This window comes from Oryx dammah, unplaced genomic scaffold (assembly GCF_014754425.2).
Source record: "Oryx dammah isolate SB20612 unplaced genomic scaffold, SCBI_Odam_1.1 HiC_scaffold_1, whole genome shotgun sequence".
Lineage (NCBI taxonomy): Eukaryota > Metazoa > Chordata > Mammalia > Artiodactyla > Bovidae > Oryx > Oryx dammah.
In genome coordinates this window covers 10,423,074-10,443,338 of record NW_024070185.1, presented here as the reverse complement: position 1 = coordinate 10,443,338, position 20,265 = coordinate 10,423,074, and the positions used below count along the sequence as shown (strand labels likewise).

Below are 20,265 nucleotides of genomic sequence, written 5' to 3'. Positions count from 1 at the left end.
AGCATCAGGGTCTTTTCGAATGAGTCAGCTCTTCACATCAGGTGGCCAAAGTATTGGAGTTTCAGCTTCAGCATCAGTCCTTCCAATGAATATTCAGGACTGATTTCTTTAAGGATGAATTGGTTGGAAGGAATTACAGTTCCAAAGAAAAGAAAGTTTATTTTACTAAAAAGTATAAGTAAACCACAGATATTAACTAATCACTCTAAAGTATATATTTTTTTGTCACTTTGAACTCCCTGGTATGTCATTCTCTTAAAGAATTTTGGCTTATCATTGCTTTTTAGTTGCTTCCAGAGTCTGTCTATTATGTGTAGTTTTTAATGTAATTGATTAGCTTTTGATACTTTTGAATGAGTGGGGAATATCTTATTAGAATCAAATGGTGAATTAGCTAATTGTATTTCCTTAACATTTGGAGGGATAACTGAAAAGAAGGAAAACACTAAAGTTGATTCAAAAGCAAAAATGAGAAAACAAGATAATTGGTGTATCCTTCAAGTCTTCTAATCCACCAAATATTAGACAAAACAAATTGGGGACTTGTCTTTAAATAGGAGATGTGCTAAGCATATTCTTACTTCAGATTTTTTTTTAGCTATTTTGTGTTAAGATATTGATTTTTCTCTAGAAGGGATGTTGAGGGCTACTAAAATGAAGCTCATAATTTCAACTTTTGATCAAAGTTTCCTTGGTGCCTGGCACTTAACACTATCTTAATGCCAGGAAATAAATTCGATCTACTTCATCTTTAAGCAAGTTCTTATTCCCTTCTAATGAAGTTGTGCTCAGTCATATAGTCATGTCCAACTCTGCAACCCCATGGACCATAGCCATTCAGGCTCCTATGTCCACAGAATTTTCCAGGCAAGAACACTGGAGTGGGTTGCCATTTGTTCCTCCAGGGGATCTTCCTGACCAAGGGACTGAACCCGAGTCTCCTGAGTCTCTTGCACTGGCAGGTGGGTTCTTTACCACTAGCACCACCAGGGAAGAGTCACTTCTAATTTAGACTTTCAGGAAACGGGGGGTGGGGGGGGATATATTCTTTGAGACCAGTTGTCATCTCGGCCAGGCTTTTAAGCTTCCTGGTTACTTGTCATTCAGCAACTCTATGGGAGAGTGTTTATAAGCTATAAATCAGTGCATTAATAATTTTTATTTCTTCTCTTTTAAACAAATTGGATTTTGTAAAAACAACAAGAATTGTATTTCCTGTTTAGTACAGGTGTCTCTTCAGCCAAAAATCATTATAATGGTTATTGGATATTTGTTTTGTGTTGAGTAATCTTATAAAGTGATTTCATCAGGTATTTCTTAAGAAAACCTTGCGTGATTAGTGAAAATCATAATTTCTTAGATGGAAAAACTGGGAGGTAGAAAAGCTGTGAATCTGCTTTCCAGTTAGAATATTCAGCCTCTGTTTTCTTGGTCTGTTTTGTAGGGGTTTTTTGAGGGGGGAAGGGTGGTTCTCCTTTTGTAAAAAATATCCCTGCCTTCCTGTTTTAGAGAGTGACTTACATTTTGCAATATCTGATGTTTTTCTCCTGCAGAGATATTCCAATGCCATTAGTCAGCTCAGGAGTGGAGCACGGAAACTTGAGAGAGCTGGCGTTTGCAAGAATGAAAGACCTTGGAATACAGGTAAGAGCCTGACCGTAACTGCAGAGATCAGAGTACTCTCAGACATGCGATCACCTGATAAACTTACAGGTTGGGCCAAAGAGCTTTCATGTATTGAAGGGCTTCTTTCTGTACAGCATGTTGAAGCTGAAGTAGTAGTTCCACCATCTGCATCCCATCCCTGCACCCCTCTGCTTTCTCCTAAAAGAGTGTGGGTTTGTCAATTTAATGGTTGTTTTCTCTTGCCTACTGAAATTGCCAACTATGTATTCAGCTCCTTTTATAGAAAACCTCTTTTCTTTTGAAATACTGGGTGTGTGATTCTTGACCAGTGGTTATAGACAAATACGACCTTTGAAGAAACAAGGATGATATGCTGAAATAATTACCAATGTTATTGTCCAGATATACCACTCTCCCTTGCCCCACCTTGCCCCTGTGTCTTTTCATTTGCTTTTTTATTTCATAAATATTTACTAAGCACCTCCTTTCTGCTTTCCCTGGAAGTATAAAGAGCCCAGGAATCTGCAGATGATTTTGAAATCACGATATGGTTTAAAACTCCGTGCCCTAGGAGCTATTTCTCAGAGCTGCTAGGAGGAAAGGCCAGGGGGTGTCAAGGCCTGAGCCTGCATGCTGGCCTCTGTCTTGAGCTTCTGCTTCACTTGGTCTGGTGCAGAGCTGAGGGAGGTTCTCGCACACAGTGCAGACATGGACCACTCTTTGAAAGGCATTGTTTTAAGGTCTATGTATCATGTTTGTGGACATACCTGAAACATTGTGTTCTCTTAGTTGATTTGTTATAAAGAAGTTTTTCTTTTCTTTTTTTCAGAAAATGGTCTAGAGTTTGTGAACATTATTGGCTTATTCTACCAAAATAATAATAATAATTTAAGTTCTAGAAAAACAGCAACTGTATGTACAGTAATTGTTATTTAGTCACTCGGTCCCAAGAAGGCTGTGGCACCCCACTCCAGTACTCTTGCCTGGAAAATCCCATGGATGGAGGAGCCTGGTGGGCTGCAGTCCATGGGTTCGCTAAGAGTCGGGCACGACTGAGCGACTTCACTTTCACTTTTCACTTTCATGCATTGGAGAAGGAAATGTCAACCCACTCCAGTGTTCTTGCCTGGAGAATCCCAGGGACGGGGGAGCCTGGTGGGCTTCCATCTATGGGGTTGCACAGAGTCAGACACGACTGAAGCGACTTAGCAGCAGCAGCAGTCGCTCAGTCATGTCCAACTCTTTGTGACCCCATGGACCATAGCCAGCCAGGCTCCTCTGTCCATGGGATTTCCCAGGTAAGAATACTGGAGTGGGTTGCCATTTCCTTCTCCAGGGGATCTTCCTGACCCAGGGATTGAACCCAAGTCTCCTGCATTGGCAAGCAGTTTCTTTACCACTGAACCACCAAGGAAGCCCCATGTACAGTAATGAATAGCCCCAGCAAGTGTGTGACTGCTCTGCTCCCTGGTCCCCAGCTGTCCCAGTTCCTCAGCTCCTCCTCTTCCTCCTGGCCTGCTTAGCCTGATAACCTCATCATCCAGCCGTCATCTTTTTTTTTTTGATTTATTTAAATTTTTTTTTTTTTTTACTTTATAATACTGTATTGGTTTTGCCATACGTTGACATGAATCCACCATAGGTGTACATGAGTTCCCAACCCTGAACCCCCCTCCCACCACCCTCCCCATATCATCTCTCTGGGTCATCCCAGTGCACCAGCCCCAAGCATCCTGTATCCTGTATCGAACCTAGACTAGCGATTCATTTCTTACATGATAGTATACATGTTTCAATGCCATTCTCCCAAATCATCCCACCCTCGCCCTCTCCCACAGAGTCCAAAAGTCTGTTCTTTACATCTGTGTCTCTTTTGCAGTCTCTCATACAGGGTCATCATTACCATCTTTCTAAATTCCATATATATGCATTAGTATACTGTATATCTTTCTGGCTTACTTCACTCTGTATAATCGGCTCCAGTTTCATCCACCTCATTAGAGCTGATTCAAATGTATTCTTTTTAATGGCTGAGTAATACTCCATTGTGTATATGTACCACAGCTTTCTTATCCATTCGTCTGCTGATGGACATCTAGGTTGCTTCCATGTCCTGGCTATTACAAACAGTGCTGCGATGAACAGCACTCTTATCCTCTTAAACCTTGATAGGCTCTCATAAAGTAATCTAGGATTGAGTCTCAAGACTGGAATTCAGTCGTAGCCAAAAGTTATCTAGTTTACCTAGGCAGTGTCTTTACTAGAAAATAAGGATAGCCCAATCTCTTTCATAAAAACCATTCCCCACCCCTCCAAGAAAGGACAAAAGCAGGCAAGTGTTCTTTAGGAGCATGGGATATGGGTTCCCGGGGCATGGAAATAGCTTAGTTTTTCTAGAACTGAATAACAAATGCTTATTTTTCTCGTGAAATTCTCTCCATATATACACCAAATACACTATTAGTAGTATACTGCAAGATGTCATCAGCTTTCCTAGGGTGATCTTTTCTCACCGATGGAAAGCGTTAGAGTCTTGGAAATAAGCTCCACAGTTTGTTCTATAGGGGAAAGTATACCACAGGACAGATAATAGTCCCTGTGAGGATTTTGTAATTATAAGTGTCAGCCTGCGCACTGGGTCGTGGAGTAGAAGTGAGAGTCACATCGTGTAGCCAGGCCGTGCACACATCCACAGGCAACTTTGTGCTTCCTGGGACATTCAGAGAGCCAGTCTGCCACCGTGACACCATGATTCGGACTGTATAATAATAAAAGCTCTTTCCTCTCCTTCCTGCATTCCTTCCTCCCTCCCATCCTTTATTCCACAGAGCCCTTCTCTGCAAAAGATAGCAGTCTTAGTTCCCATCTTTCTGACATTTCTAAAATTTGATACGAATATGGTGATGGTAAAAACATTAACTGCTATAAAATGGTGAAGGTTTTCGAACATTAGGAATTCAGTTGTTACTCTTCTATGGATATAGTTTGGGGTTGCACTTTCAGACACAGTTGTATCCTCTGGGTAAAACTATGTTAAAATTTTAAGAGCTATGTTCTTTACTTTCAATATTATATATCGATCTCCTTTGGATTCTAAACTCCTTTTAAAAGCAATACACTGTTAACTTCATGTATTTCCATTTTGTTTTTCCTTGTCTTCACATTTATTAAAAATGTCTTCGTTTTTAAATTCGGTTTTTTAATCTCAATGTACATTATGTCCAGATGTAATTTTGAGCCCAGAATTTGATGGAGAAATTTCAGTAAAAGTTGTATTAGTGACTGGTTTTATATTTGCCTCCCCTTCCCTCTTTCTTTTCTTTCTCTTTACTTTTTCCCCATTCCTACGTCCCTCCTTCCTCCCCTTTCTTCATTTCTTTTGCTTTGTTTTTTTCACAGTGTCGTGATGTGAGAACCAGAGAGGTTGGAATCCAAGAAATTCATCACAAAGTCCGGCCATACCAGGCGAGTATCTTCATTTCATAGAGATTAGGTCCTGCTCATTGCTCTTTGTCAAGCCTGGGTCTATACCTGCTTATGCATTGTGCTGTGTTTAGTTGCTCTATCATGCCCGACTCTTTGCGACCTCATGGACTGTAGTCCACCAGGCTCCTCTGTCCATGGGGATTCGCCAGGCAAGAATATTGGAGTGGGTTGCCATGCCCTCCTCCAGGGGCTCTTCCCAACCCAAGGGTCAAACCCAGGTCTCCCGCATTGTAGACGGATTCTTTACCATCTGATCCATCAGGGAAGCCCAAGAAAACTGGAGTGGGTTGCCTATCCCTTCTCCAGGAGAACTTCCCAACCCAGGAATCGATGATTTGGGTTCTCCTGCATTGCAGGCAGATTCTTTACCAGCTCAGCTACCAGGGAAGCCCTATAGTTAGAACCAAAACCAAACTCTCAAAGTTAATGAATAAACTAAGAGCAAAGAGTCATTGAGAATCAGGTCAAGTCAGCAAAGCCAGATATGAAGGTCACTCATCACTAGAAGGGCCAGGTTAGGAAGATCAGGTTGGAACTTCACTATAGATCGGTACTACTCAGCAGAACTTTCTGCGGTGTTGGAGATGTCCTGTCATCTGTGCCACCTAATATGGAGTCAGCTACCAGCCACGTGTGACAGTTAAGCACTTGAAAGGTGGCTAGTGCAAGAAGAACTTATTTTTTAATTTTATTTAATGTCACAGTGTCAAAGAATTCAAATATAAACAGCCAAATGTGACTAGTGGCTACCTTCAGGTAAAGCTGAGTGTCACGTGCTGATCTCTGTGTGCAGCTGTTCAGTTATTGCCCGTTTGTGGTAATCAGGTGGAGCGATCACCCTCATCAACAGGATTTCTATAAAACATATTTTTAATGAATTAATTTCTCTCCTGTAATGTCATCGTTTAGCTATTTGCCAGATATTTCTGTGGGGGTTCTCTTTCCTATGGGAGCCTGTTTGAGAAAGGCTAGAAGAGATGAGATCTGCAGCTGATATTTCTCTTCTCAAAATGAATTGACAGTTTTCACATCTTGGACCTTTTAAGGAAAAAGTAGACCCTGGCACAGTTAGTTCTTCTGCCAAATTTCTTGTGCAGTCCAGTTACACAGCAAACAAGAAGCTGAGGAGGAATGTCAGTGTCAATCTGATTGATCACCCCACTGTGGGTCCAGTCTGCCCATTTTTGGAGTGCATCTGAGTGTGACCATGCCCACATACGTAGCTTTCTCTGCGTGTCAATTGCTTAATATTTGTGCAGAGTGCAAGGGCCACTTGAGCAGGACACAAAAATCAAAACACCATGTAGAGTGCTAACACAAAAGCTTCCCCTAAAACCCCTCTCTGGTGACAGTATTTTCTTTAACCTGTTAATCTCACAATTAAGCATACTGTTCGGTTGGCCAAGAAGTTTTTTGGGTTTCTGCATAACATCTTATGAAAAAAACCCAAATGTACTTTTTGGTCAACCCAATGTTTTAAAGGTCCTGTGAGATACTGTTTCTGAAAATCCCATCAAGGAATGAGACCAACACATTTTCCCCCAAAAAAGCAGGTTTTAGTGGAAGAGGTGAGAACTAAAAACCATTGAGCATCTCACAGTTCTGGGGCCCCGGGGTGTTCCCAAGAATTATGTACATGACATAATGTATAATTTTACCTTAGAGACTTTTCATAGAGGCTGAGAGATTTAAATCCGTGGAAGTATTAACTGAGCCAAACCCTGTAAGAATCTTAAGGTTAATAAGGTTCAAATATTTATAAAATGGTAAAACAGTTTTCCTCTTACACCATCTGTAGACAAGGCACAAATTCTCATTTATACTCAGTGCTATTAAGAGGAGACAAGTAAAAAGAAACATAATTTGTGATTATTTATTCTCTATCCTTAACTATAGATATTAGTTTAAGTAAACATATATAATTATAGAAATGTACTTTGTTCTCTAATTCTTTTTTTAAAAAAAGTTTTGTGTGGCTTTTTATTAAAACAGGTTGAATTGGTGAGAAGAGATTATGTTGCAAATGGAGGCTGGGAAACCTTCCTATCCTACGAAGACCCAGATCAGGACATCTTGATTGGCCTCTTGAGATTACGGAAGTGTTCAGAGGAGACGTTCCGTTTCGAATTGGTTGGGGGTGTGTCCATAGTCCGAGAGCTGCACGTGTACGGAAGTGTGGTCCCCGTAAGCAGTCGGGATCCCACTAAATTTCAGCATCAGGTATCCTGGACTGTATTTCTGTTTGACTGTGGTTAAGAAGTCACTCAAAGGAGGAAAAGAGAAAAGGGATTGCCGGGGGAGAGGGAGGGCAGAGAAGAAAAGGAAGAGGAGAGGAGAAAAGAAAGTGCAGAAATAGAGGAACCAACATTACTGTTGTTCAGAGAGGTTTTCTCTTTAAATTGTACCCCTTTGGGCATGAGGGAGGGAGAGGGAGAGATGAATTGAGACTCAATCAACTGGAATATAATAATAGACTGAACCATAGGAAATTGCTATTTTTGAAAGTCAGAAATGATCTAATACCGGCAATTTTGTGTGATTCAACTATTTCGGAATCGAAGGAGATGATAATGTGAAAGAAAGCACTTACGAAATTTTAAAGCACTTTGTCAATGCAAGCTAAGAGATAGTGGCATGCTATTCTACTCCCCCAAACAACCTAAATAAATAACCACTTTTTTTCACTTTCAGGAGAGCAAGTTAAAACTGCTAATGGTGGACCTAGCATTAAACCCCCAAATAGATGATTTAAGAATATTGCCTGGTTTCCAAAAGCCTTTTAGAAACTGAAAGGGTGACTAATAATACAAGATTAGATGCTCCAGACTTTCATCACCTGGAGATTGCCTAGAACTTGTTTAAAAAGCCACAGAAATTGACAGGCAATTCCTCCCTTGCTGTGCCTAGATTACATCATCCACAAAATACCTTGGGATGGCTTTTGTTGCAGAGTTATTCCTAGGCTGCCCCTGAGTACTTTTAGTATAATTGAATCATGTCTTTCCTTATGCCTGTAAAAGGGTTTTTGTCACTCTTTTAACGAGTTTAGCAGCTACTAAATATCAGCCTTCTTGTTTTATGGACCCCTCTTAATGACCTCTCTCCTTCACAGTTCCCTAACCCCCCTTATTGCTTCTTGTAGGGCTTTGGCATGCTGCTGATGGAGGAAGCAGAACGAATAGCCAGAGAAGAACATGGATCTGGGAAAATAGCTGTTATATCAGGTAACTAGGGGTAGGCATGGGAGAGGGCAAAGTTCATGATTCATTCACATTGTTAACTTGGTACCACAATTAAAAGTATCTCAGGCTGTTGCAGGGAGGGGGACCCCTTCCAGGGCCCAAGAGTGGGCTTTTGTCTGACACTGGGAAATCAATTGTCCAAGGAGACACACGTGCTGACAAAGCGAGAGACTTTATTGGGAACGGGTGTCCGGGTGGAGAGCAGAAGGGTACGGAACCCAGGAGGGCTGCTCTGCCACTTGGCCCACAGTCTCAGCTCTTTTGGTGATGGGATTAATTTCGGCTTGTCTCTGGCCAGTCGTTCTGACTCAGGGTCCTTCCTGGTGGTGCACGCATCACTCAGCGTAGATGGATTCCAGCGAGAAGGATTCTGGGAGTTTGGTAGGACATATGAACTGGCGTCTCCACTCTCCTTTTGACCTTGCCCAAGTTCTTCCAGTTCATGGTAGTTTGTTATGTCCACGTTCCTTATCAGGACCTCCTATGCAAGTGGTTACTCCTATGCAAGGACCACTCATGCAAGTGGTTACTATTCAGGCCTGGCCAGGGTGGGCGGTTTTACTCAGTGGTTCCCCTAACAAGGCCTCTCTTGCCTCTGTTTATGATTATTACATTCAGAATTGGGCAGAGCCAAATAGGGAAAGACTGGTGGTGCTCTGGCACAAAGAAAATTGCTGTAAGCAGTCTGGCAGAATAGAGCTTGCAGACACTCTTTGGTGGCAAGATGAGTAATCTGTACCCCATCTCCTCATGGTCTCTCCTGTCTCCTCATGTCCCCTATCTTCATGGCACCCTCCTGTACCCCATCTCCTCATGGTCTCCCCTGTCTCCTCATGTCCCCTATCTTCATGATACCCTCCCATACCCCATCTCCTCATGGTCTCGTGCTTCGTTGCCCAGTTACTGTGTCAGGGAAAATGAAATCAGATGAATGAATCTAAGAAAATCATAAGTTAATGTGGTAATTGCCAGTATTGTTCAGAAAATTAAAATAGAACCTTGTTGCTATTACAAAATGTTTCAAAACAGAGTTCCTTACTCCTTAAAAATTGTTTTCCATGACTTTGTTCCAGGGAACAAATTTCTTTCCCTTTTTGGAAGCGTTCCCCTTAGCCTCACCTAGGACATCAGGTGATTGGGGGAGGTGGGCGTAAAAAGATAAGTCTGGTATAAGTGGAGTAAAAATAACATGACTACACCCATCCACTCGTACTCTTCAGTGTCATACCCTTACAAAATTTGCTCTTCTCAATAAGCAGCTAACAAAGTGAAAGCCCTGATCAAGATTCAGGTTACTTTTCCCTCCAGCATTATTAAATGAAACTTAAAAAAAAAAAATCAGTAGTATGTTGCCAATCAATAAATCAGTACCTTTGCCCAGATTTTAATGATTACAGTTATGAAAATGTAATGACCCAGGCTCACTTAATCGATTATTTAATCTGGCTGCTGTTTTTGGCATTTTCCAGACAGATTAATAAAGCATTTTTTAACACTGCTAGCTTCCTATATTTTTCTATGTTATCTTGAATATTTTTTATTGAAGTATAGGTGATTTACAATGTTGTGCTAATTTCTGCTGTACAGCAAAATGACTCAGTTATATACATACATAATTCTTTTTTATATTCGTTTCCATTATGGTTTATCCCAGGTTATTGAATGTAGTTCCCTGTGCTATGCGGTAGGACCATCCTAAATGCAACAGTTTACATCTGCCAACCTCACACTCCCAGTCCATCCCTCTACCTCCCACCTTGGCAACCACAAGTCTGTTCCTTGCGTTTTTTCTGTTACCTTAAACCCTCTAAAGAGGTGGGAATTAAATGAAGCTCACCTGATTGGTTGCCAGTATTTGTAATTAAAAAAGGTTTACTTCTCAATTGTTCAGCTTGTGGTTGAAAGAAGTCAACCTTCCCTGGTACCAGGAAAGGGCCAGACTGACTCAGAGCTCACTATACATGTGCATCTGTGAATCACCTGAAATTTCAGCTGGCCTCTTTTGCCAGCGAACTCTCAGTGTTTTCAGTAGTACAGTGCTTTCCAAGCCTTAATGTGTTTGTGAATCATCGGGAGATCTTGTTAAAGTGCAGATTGTGACTCGTAGGGTCGGGGTTGGAGCCTGCAGGCCTACGTGTCTAACCGGCTCCTAGTAAGACCATTCTGATTGTCTTCAGATCACACTTTGAGGAGCAAGGTTTTAGTATTCTCTTCCAAATGTAGTATTCTGTTTCAGATCACTAAAGTAAAGGTATTCTCTGTGACCCTGGCAGCGCCTGCATTCCCAAAGTCTGATATGCAGCTGTGTGATTTTCTGGTATCTGTGGGAACCTGATGAATTTTAAAACTGAAAGGCATCTGTATTCTATCACTTCTCTGCATTAGTTAATTTGCCTTCGTGCTATCTGTCTCTGTTTTGAAATGTTATATGCGGAGAGGAGTGTCTGATTTGCCCGGGGACACATTCAGGTACCTGTAAGAACCTCACTGTTTTTTGAACAGTGTCTTACTAAGTGGAAATCAGCATCTGTGCTCTTTGTAGGTTATTCTGATGTAAATAATAGCTCAATTTCAGATCATCTGCTTGTTGAACTTTTAAAATAGCAAGAAGAGACTTGCTAAAAATAACAGGGAAGAACCTTCCCCATTACTAGCGGTCACAGGTGGACTACTGGAGTTCTGTACAGGGCTTTCTCCTGGCCAGCAGGTTTTTACAGGAGCAGCCCTGGAAATGCACTCTTGGTACTCAGGTGAGTGCTCTGGGAGGACGTGGTACTTCCTGTCTCTGACCTATGAGCCCTCACCAGTCCCCTGTGCTGAAGAATCCAACTAGGGCCTTGGCTTTCTGTTTGACCCAAGATCTGATCCCCCTTCAGATGAAAACATTAAGAACATTTACTCTGTGTGTGACGCATTGGGTTTCTCTAATTTAGGAACATATTAATGTTCTCTTTGAGTTCCTGAATTAGATACCTGAGGTGTCCATTATTCAGAACTTCAAGGAGGACAGATTTAAAGTGTTCATGTTGGTTTTTAATCATAATGTGTTTCTTGGTTGGTTGTTTTCCTTCCCTTATTTGTTCAGTTGACTTTGGTCTTCCTGATGTAAGTACAATGCTGTGTGTGTGTGTGTTTTAATTAGTTTTGGTAAAGAGTCAGTTTTTCTCCCTAAGTTGATCCTTAGAATGAGAATCTTATGATAGTGCTGGTGCTTCTGTGCTGCATTTATTCACAGTACTTCACTAGACGTGATGTGTAAGGAGAGACACTTGGGCAGGGACGTTAAGATCCTGTTCCTGCACTGACAGCAACTCTCCTTGTGATGATCTTGAATAATGTTGCTCGAATCTCCACGGACCTTTATTTCTTTACTAAAAATAAGTGTGTTAGGTTATCATTTGCCATTCGGACAGTCTAGAAATGTGCCCCTTAAATAGCTTCATCTCTTTTAGTTCTCAACAAGATCAATTGTGTTTTTACTGATTTCATATTAAGTAGATTCTTTTATGAAACCATACCAGGAGACCCTTTAATTTCATTAGTAATTAGTCTCATTCAGTTTGGGTATGTGATGATAGAAACGATGATAAAGTTTCCCATAGGTAGCTAATCCTATCTGTGAAATGAAGTGGATGCCTGTCCACTTTGGTCCCATCTGGTGATACTTTGTGATCTGTGTCCTACCTTATTTGTTTGTTTTTCTTTTCCTGACCTTGTCCTTGATTTGTAAATCTATCCTTCTTTTGGTCTGTAGCCTTTTGTATAACTCATACACAGTGGTAGCCTAGATATTCTGTCCTGGAATAACTAGTAGCTTGAAGAAGGGAGAGACAGATCGCTTATCATTCTGGTTACACTGACGGTAAGAGTAGAATTCTTTTAATTAAATTCTGATTCATTATGATTTCCCTTTATCTTGCCAGCAGATTGTTTCTGTTACTTGGATTTATAATCCTCGATTCTGCCTCTGGACAATATGACTAACTACACAGTAGATCTGATTTCAATCACTAGTCAGAAAGACTCCATATATTCTGTTTTTCCATATTAAAACACAAATTGTTTTTTATTTGTTGTCTCAATATATTTGGTTTATAAAAGGTCCATGTTGTGTATTTCACAGCTGATTTATAAAAGATTAACTTGATAGCTACATGAGAAAATTGAAAACCCATTTATCAACATCAAATGAAACACTGTCTCAGAGTGTCTTTTCTTTTTTATATATTTATTTGGCTGTGCTGAGTCTTAATTGCAGCACACAGGATCTTTGATCTTCCTTGTGGCATGTGGGATCTTTTTTTTTTTTTCCTAAGTTGGGGTATGTAGCTGTGGAATGTGGGATCTAGTTCCCTGACCAGGTATCAAACATGAGCCCCTACATTGGGAATGTAGAGTTTTAGCCCCACCAGGGAGGTCCATCAGAGTGACTTTTAAGTTTATTCATTCTGCCTGAGTATATAAAATTGTCTTGGTAAACTGTGTGTTTTCAAATTAACCATCAACTCTAAATGTTAAAGCAATAATAATGAATTTCTTAACACCAGAATCACTACATTTCTGGAGTGTCTCCTGTGTGCAGGGGCTCAGGGCTGAGAGGGCAGATAGAGGAAGGAGGAGATGATGCCTTTGAGGGATATTCACGTGGACCAGAGCCGCTCATGCAGTCTGTAACTGCAAAGGAAGACAGGTTTTTCCCTACTTAGACTATTTCTCAACTCAGGATTAGCTGCTTCAGCATGAGAAAATAATCTTTTTTCTACATATAAAAATGGGTGAATCACTAGTATGAGAACAATCAGCTTATGAAATAATATGCAGGCAGGAAATAATAGTTAATTGCTGCTAAATACCCGAGCAATTAATTAGTCCCTATTAAGTCCAAGTGCCATAGTATTTTTCATCAACTTACTCATGTTGCTTCTGTCAACATCCAATTGTTTAAGATGAACAAATCGTGTTTACTTAAAAGCTATGATGTTTATCTACCTAGATGGTCAGCTTTCTCTCCTTTAAAAATGTTACGATGGAGCAGTTTTCTTCTCTTCCCTCTCTTATAGTGACAAGTGCAGAGATTTACACTGTAGAACCTAACCATAACATTTGAAATGCCATCACTAACAATCACCATGGAAACTGGAGATCTCTGATGTCACACTGCCCGTACCATTTTTGAAAGGGCAAATAGAACTGTCAATAGACACTATTTAAAAAGCCACTTCATACCCCCAACAAAATGACCTTTTTTCCTTTAGGCAGTTTTGTCTAGGTTTCAGATCCAATCGTGTTCCTGTTTCATTTTGCCAGGCTAATTGCTATGCATCATGACGGACAGCTATTCCCCAAGCTCCCCCCACTACCTTCGTCATAAGCAGTATCCTATTTGTGTTCTTTCAAGTAGAAAATTAACATGGCCATTGGCCAAGAATTGCACCAGGCTGACGGATCAAACAATGGTGATGAGAAATGAGGAAAATATCAGATTGTTTGATGACAGAAATCACTGAAGTCAGAGATCAATAGCCATTTTGTTTCAGCCTATTAAAAAGGCAAAGAAGAGGGCAGGGGAGGCGAGTTTAAATATAGGATGAGCAAACTGAGTTTCTGTGGGGGTACGATTATTCTAGATCATGGAGCTCAGAGTCACATGACTCTAAAGGCATGTGTACAATCCCAGCTAGTGAAAAACATTGTGCCTGAGACCTACAGCATCTGATATGGCTTCCTGGAACTGAAATGAGTGGTCTTGTACCCCAGAAACACTCATTAACACACTAATACTTGGGCAGAAGTAACAATTATTGTGTTTCATTGGCCAGTGTTCCAGGCTGCACATATCTCCCTCAGTTGGAGGCAAAGGTAGTTTTGTGCTTTGCGTTTTCATCTGGTTGGAAAAAAGGGCACATTTGTAACTAGATCTGTCTGGTAATGGACTCATAATCATTACTAAGATGCTTGGAAAAGCTTTTCCTCATTTTGGCTCACCTATTTGCTAATGGACACAGGAAGCTTGCCAAAGGCAAGTTTGGGCCATGTGTGTTAATACAGGACTTCTCAGGAAGGAAGGGAAAAGATTGTTTCATCTTTTCTAACTTCATAATAATTTATCCCTTTACAGTTTTTTCATAAATTATTCCCTGTAAGTTGCTCAGTCGTGTCCAACATTTTGCAACCCCATGGACTGTGGTCCACCAGGCTTCTCTGCCCATGGAATTCTCCAGGCAAGAATACTGGAGTATCTAGCCATTTCCTTCTCCAGGGGATCTTTCCAACCCAGGGATCAAACCAGATCTTCTGCATTGTAGGCAGATTCTTTATCATTTGAGCCACCAGGGAAGTCCAAATGATTTCCTAATATTCCCTTAATGAAATGCACACCATTCAGTTCAGTTCAGTTCTGTCCGACTCTTTGCTACCCCATGAATCACAGCACGCCAGGCCTCCCTGTCCATAACCAACTCCCGGAGTTCACTCTAACTCATGTCCATTGAGTCGGTGATGCCATCCAGCCATCTCATCCTCTGTCGTCCCCTTCTCCTGCCCCCAATCTCTCCCAGCATCAGGGTCTTTTCCAACGAGTCAACTCTTTGCATGAGGTGGCCAAAGTATTGGAGTTTCAGCTTTAGCATCAGTCCTTCCAATGAACACCCAGGACTGATCTCCTTTAGAATGGACTGATTGGATCTCTTTGCAGTCCAAGGGACTCTCAAGAGTCTTCTCCAACACCACAATTCAAAAGCATCAATTCTTCAGTGCTCAGCTTTCTTCACAGTCCAACTCTCACATCCATACATGACCACTGGGAAAACCATAGCCTTGACTAGACGGACCTTTGTTGGCAAAGTAATGTCTCTGCTTTTCAATATGCTGTCTAGGTTGGTCATAAGTTTTCTTCCTAGAAGTAAGCGTCTTTTAATTTCCTGGCTGTAGTCACCATCTGCAGTGATTTTGGAGCCCCCAAAAATAAAGTCTGACACTGTTTCCCCATCTATTTCCCATGAAGTGATGGGACCGGATGCCATGATCTTTGTTTTCTGAATGTTGAGCTTTAAGCCAACTTTTTCACTCTCCTCTTTCACTTTCATCAAGAGGCTTTTTAGTTCCTCTTCATTTTCTGCCATAAGGGTGGTGTCATCTGCATTTCTGAGGTTATTGATATTACTCCCGGCTATCTTGATTCCAGCTTGTGCTTCTTCCAGCCCAGTGTTTCTCATGATGTACTCTGCATAGAAGTTAAATAAGCAGGGTGACAATATACAGCCTTGACGTACTCCTTTTCCTATTTGGAACCAGTCTGTTGTTCCATGTCCAGTTCTGCATACAGGTTTCTCAAGAGGCAGGTCAGGTGGTCTGGTATTCCCATCTCTTTGAGAATCTTCCACAGTTTATTGTGATCCACACAGTCAAAGGCTTTGGCATAGTCAATAAAGCAGAAATAGATGTTTTTCTGGAACTCCTTTGTTTTTTTGATGATCCAGCGGATGTTGGCAATTTGTTCTAGGTTCTATATATTCATCTTTCTCATTCATTTTGCGACGTTAACAGCGATCGTATATAATCCTTTTTTGGTGCGTGTTCCAGTGGGATTGTGCTGTGGTGGTGAATACCTTTCTTTTCAGAAACAACAGGTACAACATAAAATATTGCTTTACTACAAGAACTTGATTAATTTCAGCATCATATTAACCAGACTAACATTGATGACACAGAATACTCTCTTGCTTGATACCACATTAGCTAAATGCTCACTCAGTGGTGTCTGTATCGCAGCTGGACTGTGGAGGCATTGCACATAGCTCACTTCAGGACTCTTTATTCCTTGACTTGATGTTTATCATTTATTCATCTATTCCTTTATAGACGAATTAGGTACCAGTTATACAGTATATTGTACATCAAGTGCATTGGACCCGTCCCACAGTTGGTATCACATGACTATATTAATTAATGTTTTTTCAAATATTCCCAAATAGGCCACTAGTCAGTTTCCACTGTTTGGATCTTGCAGGCAACTGAAGTTTCCTCGGCAGGGGCACTTCCCAGGTGGTGCTGGAGGTAAAGAACCTGCCTCCCACTGAAGGAGACATAAGAGACCTGGGTCCAATCCCTGGGTCAGGAAGACCCCCAGGAGAAGGAAATGGCAGCCCACTCCAGTATTATAGCCTGGAGAATCCCATGGACAGAGGATCCTGGCAGTCCATAGGGTTTCACAGAGTTGGACACAACTAAAGCAACTTAGCACGCAAACAGCTTGATCCATGTGTAGGAGGATAACAAGCTCCTAGGCAGAAGCTAGTGATGCCAGTAGAGACCCCAGCATGGGAGCAATAGGATGTAGCAGGTTGCTATTGATCTTCCCAGGTCCACGCTGTTGAGTCTCGTGTCGCCAAAATGTGTGCCTGAAATCTGGCAAGATAACCTTGCTAATTTAGTTGACACACGTACGTGTGTAGACTTTTCCTCCCCATTCTTGTTCCTCTTTGATTATGGATATTGGGAATGATAGTTGTATACTCTGCTCCGGTAGAGGAACAGAGTTAGAGTGTATGGTTCCTAAGATTATTCCTGAGCAGTCTGAGAGCTTTGATATAAAGGTTTGCTTTTTTGTTATATGCTCCACAGGCTTTTTTCTGCGGAAGGACACCTTCCGCAGAAGTCTAGCCTGCAATGGTCACCGTCTGCTGTCTGTCACAAAGGCTCTTTTATAGTTCGTTGCAGTGTTAACTCCTTATCACTGTAACACTTGTGTGACTGGTACTGTTCTTTGTTCTTTTCTCCGAGTGTTTGACATTGCTCTAACCCATTCAGTTTGATAAGGCTCTTCTCTTTGAGATCAATTAGAGGCAAGGATTTGGCAAATTCTTACCGGTTGGGTGAGCAGATAACTAAATAATGCTGGAAAAGACTGATGCTGCCTTTCTTAGCGGCAGCCAAGATACTGATATTATGGAGCCTTTTAGCTGGGACATTTCTGATTCCAACAGGACATTGTTGTTGTTTTCCAGTCAGTAAGTCATGTCCAACTCGTGCGACCTCACAGACTGCAGCACACCAGGCTCCTCTGTCCTCCAGGAGATGTGTTCAAATTCATGTCCGCTGAGTCTGTGATACTATCTAACCACCTCACCCTCTTTTTTTGTTGTTGTTATTCAGTCGCTAAGTCATGTCTAACTCTTTGCTACCCTGTGGACTGCAGCACAGCAGGCTTCCCTGACCTTTACCATCTCCCAGAGTTTGCTCAAACTCATGTCCATTGAGTCGGTGATGCCATCCAACCATCTTGCCCTCTGTTGTCCCCTTCTCCTCCTGCCCTCGGTCTTTCCCAACATCAGGGTCTTCTCTAATGAGTTGGCTCTTCACATCCCGTAGCCAAAGTATTGGAGCTTCAGCTCTAGCACCAGGCCTTCCAATGAATATTCAGCATTGATTTCCTTTAGGATTGACTGGTTTGATCTCCTTGCAGTCCAATGGACTCTTAAGAGTCTTCTCCAGCCCCACAGTTCGAAAGCATCAATTCTTTGGCACTCAGCCTTCTTTATGGTCCATCCATACATGACCACTGGAAAAACCATAGCTTTGACTATACAGACCTTTGTTGGCAAAGTGATGTCTCTGCTTTTTAATAAACTATCTAGGTTTGTCATAGCTTTTCTTCCAAGGAGGAAGCATCTTCTAATTTCGTGGTTACAGTCACCATCCACAGTGATTTTGGAGCCCAAGAAAATGAAATCTGACACTGTTTCCACATCTATTTACCATGAAGTGATGGGACTGGATGCCATGATCTTCATTTTTTGAATGTTGAGTTTTAAGCCAGCTTTTTCACCCTCCTCTTTAACCTTCATTAAGAGGCTCTTTAGTTCCTCTTCACTTTCTAACTGTTGCTTCTTGTCCTGTATACAGGTTTCTCAGGAGGTGGGTAAGGTGGCCTGGTATTCTCATGTCTTTAAGAATATTCCACAGTTTGTTGTGATTCACAAAGACTTTAACATAGTCAATGAAGCAGAAGTAGATTTTTTTTGGAATTCACTTGCTTTTTCTATGATCCAGCAGATATTGGCAATTTTATCTCTGTTTCCTCTGCCTTTCCTAAATCCAGGTTGAACATCTAGAAGTTCTCGGTTCATATACTGATAAAGGCTAGCTTGAAGGATTTTGAGCATAATCTTGCTAGCATATGAAATGATTGTGATTGTATGGTAATTTGAACATTCTTCAGCATTGCCTTTCTTTGGGATTGGAATGAAAAGTGACCTTTTCCAGTCCTGTGGCCACTGCTGAGTTTTCCAAAGTTGCTGGCATATTGAGTGCAGCACTTTCACAACATCATATTTTAGGATTTGAAAAAACTCAACTGGAATTCCATCACCTCCACTAGCTTTTTGGTAGGAATGCTTTCTAAGGCCCACTTGACTTCACACTCCAGGTTGTCTGGCTCTAGGTGAGTGACCACACCATCATGGTTATCTGGGTCATTAAGACCTGTTTTGTACAGTTCTTCTGTATATTCTTGCCATCTCTTCTTAATATCTTCTGCTTTTGTTAGGCTCATATTGTTTCTGTCCTTTATCAAGCCCATCTTTGCATGCAGTGTTCCCTTGGTATGTCTAATTTTCTTGAAGAGATCTCTAGTCTTTCCCATTCTGTTGTTTTTCTCTATTTCTTTGCATTGTTCACTTTAGAAAGCTCTCTTATCCCTGCTTGCTATTCTCTGGAACTCTGCATTCAACTCAGTATATCTTTCCCTTTCTCCTTTGCCTTTCACTTCTCTTCTTTTCTCAGCTATTTGTAAAGCCTCCTCAGATGACCACTTTGCCTTCTTGCGTTTCTTTCTTGGGAATGGTTTTAGTTACGGTCCCCTATACAACGTTATGAACCTCTGTCCATAGTTCTTCAGGCACTCTATCATATCTAATCCCTTGAATCTATTTGTCACTTCCACTGTATAATCATAAGGGATTTAATTTAGGTCATACCTGAATGGCCTAGTGGTTCTCCCTACTTTGTTCAATTTAAGTCTGAATTTTGCAATAAGAAGTTCATGATCTGAGCCACAGTTGGTCTTGTCTCTGCTGACTGTATAGAGCTTCCCTATCTTTGGCTGCAAAAAATATTATCAATCTGATTTCAGTATTAACCATCTGGTGATGTCCACATATAGTCATTTCTTGTGTTGTTGGAAGAAGGTGTTTGCTATGACCAGTGCGTTCTCTTGGCAAAACTCTATTAGCCTTTGCCCTGCTTCATTCTGTACTCTAAGACCAAACTTGCCTGTTACTCCAGGTATCTCTTGACTTCCTACTTTTGCATCCAGTCCCTTATGATGAAAAGGACATCTTTCTTTGGTGTTAGTTCTAGAAGGTCTTGCAGATCTTTATAGAATCTTTCATCTTCTTTGGCATTAGTGGTTGGGGCATAGACTTGGATTATTGTGATACTGAATGATTTGCCTTGGAAACGAACCATTTTGGACTGTTTTATTGCTTATGAGGGCTACTCCATTTCTTCTAAGGGAAGTAGATATACTGGTCATCTGAATTAAATTCTCCCATTCCCATCCATTTTAGTTCACTGATTCCTAAAATGTCAACGTAAACTCCAATTTACCTTGATTCATATACCTAACATCCCAGATTCCTATGCAATATTGTTCTTTACAGCATCGGACTTTACTTCCATCAGCAGACACATCCAGAACTGGGCATCATTTCCACTTTGCCTCAGCCTCTTCACTCTTTCTCGAGCTATTCTCTCTGCTCTTCCCCAGTAACATATTGGACACCTACCAACCTAGGGGGTACTAATCTTTCAGTGTCATAGCTTTTTGCCTTTTCATACTGTTCATGGGGTTCTCAAGGCAAGAATATTGAAGTGGTTTGCCATTCCCTTCTCCAGTGGACCACGTTTTGTC

The 20,265-nt window shown here is 41.2% G+C and overlaps 1 protein-coding gene across 2 annotated transcripts in view; it reads left to right on the top strand.

The window, feature by feature from the left end:
* Positions 1-20,265, top strand: part of ELP3 (elongator acetyltransferase complex subunit 3) — a 127,347-nt gene that overhangs the window by 83,491 nt on the left and 23,591 nt on the right. For both annotated transcript variants that reach the window (XM_040237018.1, XM_040237027.1), the window contains exons 11-14: positions 1,554-1,644; positions 5,026-5,091; positions 7,105-7,332; positions 8,255-8,336. In XM_040237018.1, coding sequence (XP_040092952.1) covers positions 1,554-1,644; positions 5,026-5,091; positions 7,105-7,332; positions 8,255-8,336 — 467 coding nt within the window. The remainder of the gene's footprint in view (positions 1-1,553; positions 1,645-5,025; positions 5,092-7,104; positions 7,333-8,254; positions 8,337-20,265) is intronic.